The sequence below is a fragment of the Aulonocara sp. 'chitande type north' Nkhata Bay genome, linkage group LG9 (assembly GCF_057382095.1).
Source record: "Aulonocara sp. 'chitande type north' Nkhata Bay isolate Kocher_YH1m ecotype deep benthic linkage group LG9, A_spYH_male_GT1.1, whole genome shotgun sequence".
NCBI classification, from domain to species: domain Eukaryota; kingdom Metazoa; phylum Chordata; class Actinopteri; order Cichliformes; family Cichlidae; genus Aulonocara; species Aulonocara sp. 'chitande type north' Nkhata Bay.
The window spans coordinates 26,944,067-26,957,951 of NC_141352.1; the positions used below are offsets into that span (position 1 = coordinate 26,944,067).

A 13,885-nucleotide genomic window follows, 5' to 3' on the forward strand; every position below is an offset into this window, starting at 1 on the left:
TTAATTCTGTATTCATGTGGGACAAAAAGCATGTAAAATAGTTTTACTTGTAATTGTCCTAATCTCTGAGTTATCTTTAAATAGAATAGAGCTCATCAACAGCTAGGAATAAGAAATCACAGATATAAAGAGTCTATTTAAGATCAACTCAGTGCAGACAGCTGTAGATATGAAAATTAATTATGGCGTTATCTCCTTCTTTGAATTGCGATGATGTTAATTCACTTCAGTGCACATTGCACACAGTGCACAAGGTGATTTAAGGGAAAAAAGGAAGGCATGTTTCAGTTTATTTTCTACAGTCGTTGGTTTTTAGAGTTTATGGTTTTACTGTGGTAGCATTTTAAAGTCCATGACCAATGTGCCTCTTCAAAGTCTTGTGATCTGTGTTACTGCCTTTTTTAGGCAGAGGCCTTTCCATCTTTAAGTTCTGAAAACTAACACAAGCTGTAGGAAGCTCTATAGAATCAGCCAACAATGCACTATTCATGATGCCCTTTTTGTCCCTGCAGCTAGAGATAGCTTGACACTATACTGCTAAATAGTGTTACTGGTCGAGTCTAAATGTCTAAAAGCATTATTCCTTATGCATGATGGGTCACTGGGTCCGTTGTTTTGAAGTGAAGAATGTATGGCTCTCTAAAGGCACACAAATGAACAATGTCAGCTGTGGTATTGATGAATATTTAAAATGTTGGAGACAAAGTGGAGATCCACAGAGTAGAGGGCATTCGTTTTTTGTTGTACAAATCTTTGCTTCTTCTCTTCTTTTGTTTTCCCTGGGATGAAATATTCATAATAAAACAACTACTGTCCATGCAACATGTTTTTTTTTTCCCATTTTTTGCGTAACACTCTGGTAATTCATCTCTGAAATCCATTACTATAAAGCAATCCACCTGAATAAGAGCAGCTAATATGTTTTAAAAAGCGAAAGGGTTCTCATACATTTTTAAGAATGCACTCTTTTGTCTTTGCAAAGGACAGTCTATTGTTATCCACCACTGAGGTTTAATGGTAGAAAATGGGGCAGCATGAGTAAGTGTGCGTTCTATGTATGTGTGTGCGTGCAGTGGCGGGTGCATATCGAGGCAGAGAGATTGAGAAAGAAAAGGAGCATCTTGCCTTGATTATAAATCAGAAGATGAGTGAGGCATGTCAGATCTATAAAACTGAGCTGTAATGTTAAAATGTCTCACCTGATAATTACCCAGGAGAGAGCAGCAGCGCCTTATAAAGGACCCTTCAGCTTTCATAAACTAGGTGGTTGATTTCAGCGTTCAACAAAAAACTATTAAAGAGGAAATTAAAACCTGAGTAATTAATTCTAATAATATAAATTAGCAAAGGGAATGAATTTCCATTTGTTTTTAGTACCCTTGTAAGGTTACATGGATATATTATGCTATGGTTTACACTTTTCTTTCATCTAACACATTCTTAGATCTATTACTTCTGAGCAGTATTTAATGCAAACATGTCATCTGCATTGTCCAAAGCAGACTTACTACAAGCTACAACACTGTGAAGTGATGATACTGTATGCATTTATGTAGAATCCACAGCCATGTATGTAAACCTTGATTTATTGAAAACATGTTTTGTTCAGAATGTCTTGAAAATACTTTATCAGCAATACTAAACTGATACAACAAAAGGGATTCGATTTGAGAAGGTAAAACGTAATTCACTGTACAATCTGGGTTTTGATTGCATGATACAGTAAGTATTTCCTTCACTGTTAAAAAAAAATGATGCATGCAATCTTAAATGTTTATATAGAAGTCTATGGGAAAACAACCTGCACCTGACAAAAATAAAGAAAAAGAAAAAGAAAAAAACAAACAAAACAAGGTATGAAATCTGTTTTGTAAAATCAATTTTGTAAATTATGCAGATTTTTAAGGTCCACTCTTTGTCACCTACAGTTTTAAAAGTGATTGGTGAAAATGTTCGTCCTGTTCCTTCTTAACTGGACTTAAACAGTATGAAAGGTGTCCAGTAACAAGTCCAGTGTCTTAGTTGTTGCTAGAACTGCAATCTTCTGGACAGAGACCTCTGATGTTGTGCTTAGAATCTGGTGGAGTCTCTCTCCCAGTTTGGGGGGTTACAGCTTCTGATGTAACTAATACCACTGGGATCACTTTGGACTTTACCTTTCACATGTGTTCCTACTGTCTGCTCTATCAACCACAAGCTGATGCTTTGGCAGTCTGGTGGGTTTTCCAATGCTCTTCTGAGCATTGGAAAACGGTCATGGTCACGTGTTGACTTATATACCTAATCGGCTTGGTTGCTATAATGCCTGATAGGAATTTGTGTTCTGTGGAGAGGCAGGTAATTGGCTGTTACCTGCCTTTAGGGGATCCTTCATGATCAGGATTGTTCTGCCTTGTCTGGATGAATACCTGCTATTAGCAGCCCCTTATTCGTGCTGCCAGGCAATCATGGATCGCCAAATCTTCTTGAGAACAAAGGGCAAAAATATCTTCCAATTTAACTTTTTTTGTGATTTGTATGTCGACTACAGGGGCCATAAATGAACAGGCTGGATCTCAGGAGGAGATAGCTTTTTCATAGGCTGGGCTTGTGCCGGGTCCCGGTACTGTCCAGTTCTTCATTCCAGAAAGTGGATGTCTGTCTTTGTGAAGTTGACTGGTTCTTGTTCTGGGAGGTGTGCTCTTAGGTCCAATAGCCACTTGGAGTTTGTGTTGTGTGACAACTCTTTTTCCCACATATTCTTCAAAATTGTTCCGTTTCAGCTCCGGATCGTTTTCAGTTGGGTTGATACCTTGTGTTTGGCCATAATCTTTAACCTCAGCTCAGTAGATGCATTGGTCATTGCTTTCTTCTGTCAGGGCTGGCTTATTATGTCCATACTGCTCACTATTGTTCCCAGTGTGCTATCGCCTCTCAATGTCCAGCTTTGTAGTGTTCTTTCAATGATGTTGTGCCAACAAATTGTCTGCCTTTGTTGGCATAATTACATAGGTTCCTGCTGCTTTATCCCTATTTGTTATCTGCAAAACAAATTAAACATAACAACAGGTATCTCTAATGTTCAGCTTGAGAGGCAGGGATCAATACATTCAGTTTAGTTTAATGAGTCATTATAAACTATTAAAAACTAAAGTCACTAATTTTTGTTTTGAAAGTACACAGAATATTTAAATATACTTAATGACAACTCTTACAAAGTTCAAATAGGCTGCTTATGTTGTGTAACATTACCGGCAAGTGTAGACCTGCTAACAGATCATCCTAGCAGGATTTTAGATGGCAGTGTCAAATGTTCTACATAGACTGATTGGGCTTTAGACTGATGAGTAAACCTGACAAAACTCTCAAGATTAAAGCTATGATGACACTGATGAATGAAGACTGGAAACACCGATGAATAGAGAGCTAAAACCTTCAATCACCGGCTGCAGAATGACAGTACTTCCCTATTTAACACTTTTATTCTCAAGAGAATACCAAGGGCAATTTGGCTCAATAGCCTGAGCTCTTGAAGATGGATGCGCGTTTAGATCCTACCATACTTTACTCAAGTATTTAGTACAAATTATAGTCTGAATAATGTCAACCAATGTGTTTCTTTTAATGGCAGGGATTTCTGAATCACGGGAAACACTGTAATGTAGCTGTGTTGTCAAGGTTCTACATAAAACCATCATGACGATGCAAATTTAGTATAATTAAGTTGGCACAAAATGCATAGCATCTTGACAAGTCTGTTAATCTTAGTAATTAAGAAAAGAAGTAAGTGTTGTTCATTCAGCATCATATTCGGTCAGTGGCATAACTGATTGCATGAAAAACTGATTTTCAAGTGCAGTTTGTCTCTGAACATTCCTACAAAAGAGAAATATTTCGAATTATATACAGTGCTGTGCAACATTCTTCAGGCACATTTTTTATTTCTTTTGTTCTTATATTTTAAAAGTGTCTGGACTTCTTTAAAATTTCTTGAAGATATTTCACCTCTCAACCTCTCATCTGAGAAGTTTCTTCAGTTCTAAGAGCAACTGGTGGAGAGTCCCAGATTTTTAAGTCCTGTTGGGAGTGTCCCTAAGAGGATCCTGGACCCCCTGTTGTTCCTCTTCCTAATCACACAAGCAAAGGTGTGAAAACAGGTGTGGGTCACAATCAGCCAAAGTTTTGGGTGAACCTGTTGTGAGACCTTGCCCCACCCTATCATGTGACTTACTGAGAACAAATGACCTAAGATGTGAGTGGGCATTAAAGTGTCTGGGAAGGGATCTCAAAACTGGATTATAGATGGCAGACAGTTGGTGTCGTAAGCCACCGCCTCTGTTTGAAGATGGTTGTTCACAGTGGACATAGATGGCTTTTTCACTCCTCTTTCAAACCCTCTGTCTTCTCTGTCCAAGAAGTGGACATTGGCATTCTCAAAAAAATGGATTTTGTCCTTTAGATGCAGGTGTACAACTCCAGATGCTCTTCTTTCCAAGCTCCTTACACTACGATGACCTGGATGACTGAGAAGCCTCACAGATATGCTTCTTATAGTTTATTAAACTGTGAATAAGTATAAAAACACACCTAATTCATGTCTTCACACAACTTAACATAGAAACTATTTTAAATTGTATCTTTTGGTACCTTGTTACAACAGTTTAGTTGACTATACAGAAAATTCCAAAATTCCAGGCTATATTTTACCCAATGGTAGTGGGCATGTGATTAAAATTGATAGAATTATGAATGCAGAAAAGTCCAGCCAGATTTTAGTGGATCATGCAATACCATCTGGAAAGCATCTAACTGGCAACAGCGTCATTTTTCCAGCACAAAAGTGATGCCTTACATGTTATTAATGCAACAAAAGTGTATCCTGCTCGAAAAATGTGCCTCTTCAAAGTCCAGACCTCATCATGGCAGACAACGTCCAGAGAATTGTATTGTATGCCCTTTAACAAGACTGGAGAACTATGCCTGAAAACTGCTTACAGAAATAACAAGAAACCTTGCTTAAGAGAGTTCAGGCTGTACTGGAGTTACTTATACTATCTGGTTACACCAAATATTAACCTTTGAATTATACTCATGTTTTAATAACTCAGTGCACATATTTCCCATTTTTCTGCAGAATATAAAGAAATGAGAGGTTACTCAAGACATTTGTGTAGTACTGTGGAGACATATGTTTGTGATTTAAATACAACCACTTCCTGGGGCATTAAAAACAAAGGTTTTCCAGACAGTTTCCACTGTGTGCAAAATATTTGTGGCAGTTTAACTTGAAAGAAACCTGAGACTGGCTTACCCTTTGATAAATCAGATCACTTTTCCCACCACTGAGATATAACAAAACTGATAAAACTGAACTGTGATTAAACACCATGTGCAGAAATATATGTCTACAGGATCTACTTTTTAATCCTGAAGAGTTTAACTTTACCTGACTGGGCTGCTGCTGGCATCCAAATCCTGTGCAGTCACTGCTCCGATGATGGTCCCCGCAGGTGTGTCCTCATACACATCCATCACATAGGAGGGCTTATTGAACACCGGAGGCTCATCCACATCCAAAACGTTAATCTTCACTGTTGCTGTGTCTTTGAAGGCCCCAGAGCTCTGAAATCTTGGATCCAGGTGAGCGTTGGAAGCATCTACCTTAAAGGTATATGCCTTCTTTGTTTCATAGTCCAGAGGCTGAGTGAGGGGAAAAAAGAAGTAATTTTTACCTCCAACTTGTTTGCAAATCATAATTGTGTCATGTGTTTGCACTTCTGATCTAATGCACTTTTGGTGTAGTGTTCATCATGTACGTGCTAAGAGCTCTTGAGGAAAATGCTGCAACTCGATATCAGCATCGCTGTTGACAGCAGTTTCCTCTCACTTCATTTTTGTTATATTATCATTTTCAAGCATGAGTAACTGCTATCAAATGTCAACATCAGTCTTCACATTCAATAAAAAACAGCATTACGTGTTATTTCCTGTATTTATTCAGTTTGGCAAAACACATTCAAGCGGCATTGTTCACACCTGCCTGCGAAAAAAAGAGTAAATGCATGTGAAAAAAGCAACAACTGATATGATAGGAAGGATAATGATTGTGTGTATGCTTGTTGTTTACATGACAGGTCAATTGGCAGTTAATAGTACAGTAGCACCAAGTTCATGAGACACATATTGCAGGTCCTGACCAGGTCAACGTTTCCCCCCCCTCAGGGTGATTAAGTCAAGCAGCACTTATTTGGTTCAGCAGGACTTCACCCCACATACAAGAGTTCTCAAACAATAGCTTCAGAGTTCATATGTTCTTCCTACTTGAGCGTCTGACATATCAGCTCAGGGTCAATTAGTGAAAAGCGAGGGGTGGAATGAGCGGCCTCGGCATGTCTGCGAATGAGGTGTACACATCCGACAGCAATGACACCCGTGTTCGTGCTTCTGCCTGTCTCCTGCCCTCTCATGTGTGACCAACCGTACTTGGCGAGCTTGCAGTTGGTCACGCTCTACTGGCCGGGAGTCACATGAGAGACATTCCTTTCTGTGTATTTCAAATTGACTAACATGTAACCACTATGGCAGCAATGCTATCTCCCTGCCTCAGGTCTTTGGCTTCTCTGGCCTGCTGTTTCAGAAGACACCAAGTGAAAACAGCTGGTAATAGGGCTGCAAAATGTTCTTATGTGAAGAGACAGAGGCTGTGGGAGAGTGGGTAAGCTGGAGGATGCCTAAAATTGAGGATTTTTTTTTTTTTTTGCCATGCAAAATGAATATGACTAAATCATCTGTCCAAATTAAATGCACATGAATTAGCAATGTAATTAGAGTCCAACCACTAGAAATAATCAGAGGCTGTGCAGTCATGATTTCACAGTGATAACAGATGCTTCTCAAGCCCTCTGTCTCTCTTCCATCTCCACGGCTTCACAGTCTTGCACTTGCAGCAGGTGTCCATAAAAAGAAAAAAAAAAAGAAAAAAGAGAGCGAGAGCACTATGTGAAGGCAAGCCAATCTGAAAGCAATCATTGACCATCAACCACCATGATTGGTTTGATTACAGTGCACCAGATGCAACTGGCTAGGCACAGCTATAAGATTCTTTAACAGGAAATACACTCTGTCCCTTTCAATCACTCTCAAGAGGTGACAACATCAAGGGAAGACAGAGCTCCCTGAAGCAACAGTCTGGTGTAAAAACTGAATTAATTGTGGGTGTCAGTCAAATTCTGATCGCCGCAATCAAGCGAGAAGTTTCCCCAAAGTTACACCGACACCTGCAAAGTAGTCTGAAATGTACAACAGTCAGTGTTTACTGAGCTTCCTGCTGTGAATTCCTGGAAACCAGCATCAAAAGGAAATCTCTGTGCTTTTGTTTCTTAAAAAGTATGTTTGAGAGAACTGAAATAACTGCACCAATAAGATATTTAAAACAGTTCTCATTACCTGAATTTATACGATTCAAACCCCGCATAAACAAAGCAAAATGAATAACATACTAATAATAGGCCCTCTGGCATAGTACATCATACTGTGCCTGGACCGGCATCTGTAGACAGCCATGCATAGTTCAACAGTAATACTTGCACAGGTGGAGAAGGAGGAGGGAAGGCGGTGGTGGGCCTGTGGACAGCAGGAGGTGTACGCCCGGCCTCATTAGCCAGAATCTCACTGGGGATAGGGAGAAGCTCTGCTTTCCATCTCAACATGCTGCATCACCACAATTAGGATACAGGCCCAAAATCTCACCCTTTATAACTGTCTAATTTTCTTGTAATCCGCAGCTAGCTGAGGACAGTCTTGCGGGATGCGATGAGGAAATGCTCCTTTCACACACCGACTTTGCCACAGTTTTGACACAAATCTCCTAGCAAGCGCAGCTGGTGTCTTGGAGCTCCAGCTGACAAATGACTTTGCTTAAATAATGCCTGAAAACAGTTGAGCATGAGCAATGCTATTTAATTGCATGTGGATTCAGGCATTTTAAATGTGACTGTTTTAATAAGGCACTCTTAAACTGCAGCAACGCTTAGCCAATTTTGTCAGACTCAAAAAGTTACCTTGCTATATCTTAAAACTGCTGGTTGGTTTATTCGTTATTACTACATATTTATCACATATGAGTTATGATTCACATATTCTTGTTTCTTTTTTTCTCAACTTCTTTGCTTCTGCAGTTATACTCTCTGCATTTGCATATTTGCAAATGTTTTAACATTTCTCACAAGCCACTAACTACAAGGTGCTCTCAAATCTGTGCATTCACATTCACCCTCCCATTCACAACAGCTTTGTTTGACAAAAATTCCTACTTATTAAGATGTCCCAGGTTTTATGCCAAGAAATTAATAGTATGGTGCATTTCTTTGAAAGATGTGTGTCTTTTCATAATTATGAAACACTCACCTTTGTTAGCTGAAACAGCCAATGTGGCAACTAGAAAGTGTTTTAAATGTCATAAAAATATTCCTGCCCTGAATCATTTTATGCAACATTTATCACATTTATAACATTTTGCTCATTATGAAACTTAATTAAGTTCATTTGACATGTTTATTCAGTGTGTAACAATTCAACAGAGTGGAAGACTAAAATATAGTGCACAGGAGACCAGAAAAATAATATAAAAAATCCAAACCTTTTAATACCCTCCCCATCATATTGTTTTAAGCTTACCAAACACTGCCAATAATATTTGATTGCACAAAGACCCCCCCCCCCCCCAGGATATTTTCTTCTACAGTATCAAAATAAAGAGCAGAGCTCTCAAATTCTACACTAGCATTTGAAAACTAAAAACACACAACAAACACCCTGGCATGATAGAGCACGTATTAGTGCTTTATTATGGCTTTATTATTTTTTCTTTTTATGGAGTACTATGGCAGACGATTGAAAGGTTTTGATATCGAGTCTCCTATTAAATGAAAAGAGATGACAACACGGGGGCAAAGTGCAGTTCATTTACTTCACAAATGGAAGCGGGAGATTAGACAATGCATGGACAAACCATCGAGCAAATTCCACAGTGCAAACAGTAATGTTCCAATGATGGTCCAAGTATGTCTGGGATAGCTGTGGTTAAATTGGAATAAAATGGGACCAGGAGGGGGTAATGAGAAACTCTGAGTTAATGAGAAGACGTACTAATGTGTCAACGCTTGACTTGGGGAGAATCAAATCAGACCTGCAGGCCATAGGGGAAATTTCCCAAGAAGGAAAAAAAAAAAACAGCCATTCATTCTGTGCCTGCATGTATCATTTTAGGTTTTTTTTCTCCCTCTCCTTCGAAGATGACCTACTTATGAAGCCAGCTCTGTATTGCTAAGTATTACCCATATCCACACATGTATATTGTCCATAAACAAGTTGCATACCATTCAATTACATGTTTAAAGTGTCTCATTATTGCTTCAGTTGTTATGCACCTTTTTATGGGTGACTGCAGACGCAACAAGGAAGCGTATCAACAGCGGAATTTGTAAGGAGGACAAACCAAGTTCCTCTCATGTCAGTGCTACTGCTCTTCAACATCACAACAGAACATACTTGAAATTCTAGACATGGCGCAGCGCCCTTTGATATGTAAATGTGCACCTTCATTGCACTGGCAGTGATACTGAATGAAGGAACTTTATTTATTTTTTCCTTGCCAATTGAACCTGTTATGTTCCAAGGGAATTTGTTAATTCAGAGCTGGGGACTAATCACAGCATCATAGTCTCACAGGTACAGTATTATCCTTCACACACGTTAAAAAGTCCTTACATCGACAGATTCCCATGTGTGAATACAGAACAATGGATGAGCTCGTTGACGATTTATACTGAGATATTATAAGGGCAAGTCCAAAAAAAAAAGTAATTTATGTCTCACTTGGCACTCATTTCTGTTTCTACTCGCGCCTTCGCAGCTTTCTCTCTTAACAGCATAAAGTGTTAGCTGCAGCTGTTGTTGTTTTTTTGTTTTGTCTTGTTTTTTTTTACCTTGGTGGTTATTTTAGGGATGTGAGAGGCAGGATGATATGCATATTTAATAAGTTCACCGTTTGTTTGTGCATTCACTTCAGTATACTGTAACAATAGCAGAGTTCAATACTCTTCTTCAACTTCAGCTATGCTCACCTGCTAATGGGGGGGGATAGTTTTCTGCCAAAAGCCGGGACTGTATCTAGTCTTTCCCACTGACGAATCATTATCACAGCACAGCAAGCCATTAGAGGGCTGATTTTATTTGTTTGTGCTGAATGCCTGTGTTACCTGAAGAGGGCCGAAGATTAAATGGGTGAAAAATCCAACAGTGTTGGTTAATCTGTGATGTGCAGAGCGGCTTTAAATCCGTTTAACCACAGTATTATATATTTACAATACTGCTTATGAATCACCAACCCCTCCAACCCCCTCGAGAGCAAATCAAAGTTAAGCCAAACATGCCCAGAATATTACACATTTCTAATAGCAGCCGCGTGAGCCAACATATTTCTCTGAATAGCAAAAGTGCGTGTTGTCTGGATGCTTATTTCTTGTGAGATCAATACCTTCCGAGCCTACATGACAGCCAGTCCAATAAGCTAAACACATTATTTGTTGGATACAAAGTCGCTTCAGATTCCACTGAGATTGTGAGATGAGCAGTTATGAGGCATGGTTTGTCGCCGGTTTAGTAGGGCTGTCTAAAATGAATGACACCTTCATGAAGTCACCGCAATCATTGACTGACAGTTCGGCGAAATTCGGCCATGCAGAAGAATACTTAAGCCCTGGGGCCACAATTGTGCTATCAGCAGTCAACTGACCACAGAGCACAAAGAGCTTATCATCAGTAGAGAAAAGCTTACATGCCCCAGAGAGCCATTTCATGTCCCTGTGAATACCAGGGGGTCCTAACACTGCGGAGAAGAGCTGCTCACTTTATTGTGCTGCCATCAGTCACATCGGTTTGTGTCCTTGGCTGCCTCGAAGCATCTCCATCCCCCCAGTGTTCACAACAGTGGAGTGCCATGTGAGAGCCTTGCCAGCAGCTCTGTCCACACTGCAGTTGAGTAGAGTGACTGTGAAAGACTCGCGCTGCCACTCTTAATAGGACAGGGTTAGCCATGAGATGAGCCCCGAGACACTAGTTTAATCTATAACACCCACGCCTCCCCAGGCCACCGGAGAGAGAAGGCACTTCATCGACTCCCAGCACCACCTCAGCCACCTCTTTGTCACTCTCTCTCCTCTTTTTCTCTTGTTGTACGTATTTGCTCACAGACGGCACATGCAAACACAGACGTGCACACACATTGCTCCCTGCTTGGCGTCTCGGCAAGGTGTTATTCATGTGTTGGACACCTGAATCTCCCGCTGTGCTGACATATTGTTTCCTGCTTCCCCCCATCTCTGGACTCCTTTTACACCAGGCCTAAAATAACTCATTTCACCTCCTACTGGAACATTTGGCACGTTAATCAATAGATGAGTTTCAACTCTTGTCTTTGAGCAGGACTAGGTAGTATCATGCCACTCCGTGGTCTCTGTTTTTTGGGGGATTCTTTTTGGCGTGTATGTTTGTCTGTTTTTGTTTTTTATTTGTTTGTTTGTTTGTTTGTTTGTTTGTTGGGGGGGTACTGTAATTATCCTATACAAATATATAGGTTATGAGCATTATATGTTTCAGATGGTTTTACAATACAATGACATGTTATTTCAAGACATTTGAATGAATGTGCCTTTGTCTAATCAGTCTTCTTTGTTCTTTTGCATTCAACCAATATTCTTCACAGTTTTTGGTCCTTCAAGCAGCTTGTTCATTGTGTTTGTCGTTTGACCTTTTTTTTAAGCTAGTATCTCAGGGAGATTGAAAGGCGCTAACAGCATTCATGCTCTGAAATGATTACTGTTCAAACAGCACAGTAATGACATGTCTGATGAAGAAATTAGACTGCAGTCACTTTATGGCTTCATAAGTCCTTAATTGATGGCAGGAAGGCTGAAAAAAAAGGCTTCTTCTCTCAGTACAGTCAATTGACTATGGGGAAGTCTAAATATGGACATTTTGAGCAAAGGCAAACCAAGCAATCAGTCGAATTTGTTTTGCTCCCTATTGGTGGCACACTCTTTTCTTAAATGCCATGCAACACTATAACATTAATCACTTGAACATGCTGTTCTTTGGGAGCAGAAAAAACATGTCACCTTATGCAAGCTGGATGACTCATTGGCTGACTTTGACTGCTGCTTTATTAACTCAAAATCTTGAAAGACATTCTTTCTATTTACATTTAAATACATTAAATAATCCAGCTTGTACGCTAACATAGCATCTATAAGCAAGAGTGATGGAGTCTTGAATCTTATAGACTTCTTGTATGAAGTATTATCTCAGTTAAAACTTTTCAGATATGGTCTGAAATGTGCTTGTGACAGCATCAAGCATTGATGCAGATTTGTCAGCCCCAGAAAAGTGCTCTTTGATTTGGTAAGTTTGGACGCCAGTGAACTTACTTTCATGTTCAAGAAACCAGTCTGAGATCATTTGAGCTTACTTACAATGTGGCCATAAAGGGACAGACACAGTCAACAACAACAACCAGGGAAGCTGTGGTGTAGTGTTTAAATCATGCTGAATTTGTACTAAAAGTGTTCAAAGTGTGCAAATATTGCATCAACACCACCAGCAGCCTGTTGTTGGCAATATGGATCCCTATTTTCATGTTTTTTGCACCAAATTTTGACCCTAAATTTGACTGTCAGAGAAGACATTTTTTCAGTCCTCCGTACCATCCAGTTTTGGTGAGTTGTGGCAAATTGAAGGCTCAGTTTCCTGTAATTAGCTGACAGGAGTTGTACCTGGTGTAGGCTTCAGCTGTTCCATTCAATCTGCTTTGTGTTTTAAAGATGCTGTTCTGCAAATCTCGGTTGTAACAAGTGGTTATTTGATTATTAGCTCCAGGCAGTTTGTCCAGTCTCCACTGACCTCTGGAATTAGAAAATGATTATTACCCTGAGAACTCCCACCCACTCAATGTTTTTTCACAGTCTTTCAGATTCTCTGTAAACTGAAAGATTTTTGAATGGGAAATGCCTGTCTGATACCAAAAACCACAGCACATTCCCCTTTATTCCCTATCCCTATATCCCTGTTTCTCAGTTTGAACCTCAGCAGGTCATATTGACTTTGTCTACATGGCTAAATTTACTGAATTGTGGCGATGTGGTTGGTAACACAGTGGCTGGTGAGTATATGCTAAGTTTGAAACCTTCAAGCCATTTTTTTCTTTGTCAGATGTTTCAGCACCAAGGACAGAGTGACAAATGACACCTATGTTCACGGACTCTGTAAAACTAATTGTTTCTTTTATAGTAAGCACTAAACTTATTTCTATGTAAAGTGTACTTTTGCTATTGTTGCATGTATGTTTCTATAAATGTGGCACAATGCAGCACAGAATTTAAGCACAAATGCCTACAGCGTGGACACATTTTCTGTGTATTTGGTTTGTTTGAAAGTTGGTATTCTTAAGATGAAGCTTGTCTAAAGAGTGTCTAGTTTACGCTTTGTGCTGTTTATAAGTTTTCACTTTTTCTGTGCATTTTTTATGAAATGATCTTCCAACACTGCCTTGACAACCAACTTAAATATACTAACAATAATCTAACAATCCTAACTGATGACTTCAAAATCCATGGCAACCGATTTTTAATAGACTGGACCATTAAAGCTGAGGACAAATCTCTATACAATATGTATTTCATTAATCCATTTTCACCCTCATGTTTGTAGAGCTTCAGCGCAAAGGTGTTAGGCTTGCCACAGAGAATAATTGGAGTTCAACATCTTGTAGCATCAAACCACTGATTAATAAACTTACTCCACTCTTGCTAAGGAATAGCCAGACCATGAACATAAACTATAGAAAACCTTG

At 39.4% G+C, this 13,885-nt stretch overlaps 1 protein-coding gene across 1 annotated transcript in view; it reads right to left on the reverse strand.

The window, feature by feature from the left end:
• Positions 1 to 13,885, reverse strand: part of LOC147322265 (cadherin-12-like) — a 100,807-nt gene that overhangs the window by 17,439 nt on the left and 69,483 nt on the right. The window contains exon 7 of the mRNA XM_086306747.1: positions 5,426 to 5,679. Coding sequence (XP_086162873.1) covers positions 5,426 to 5,679 — 254 coding nt within the window. The remainder of the gene's footprint in view (positions 1 to 5,425; positions 5,680 to 13,885) is intronic.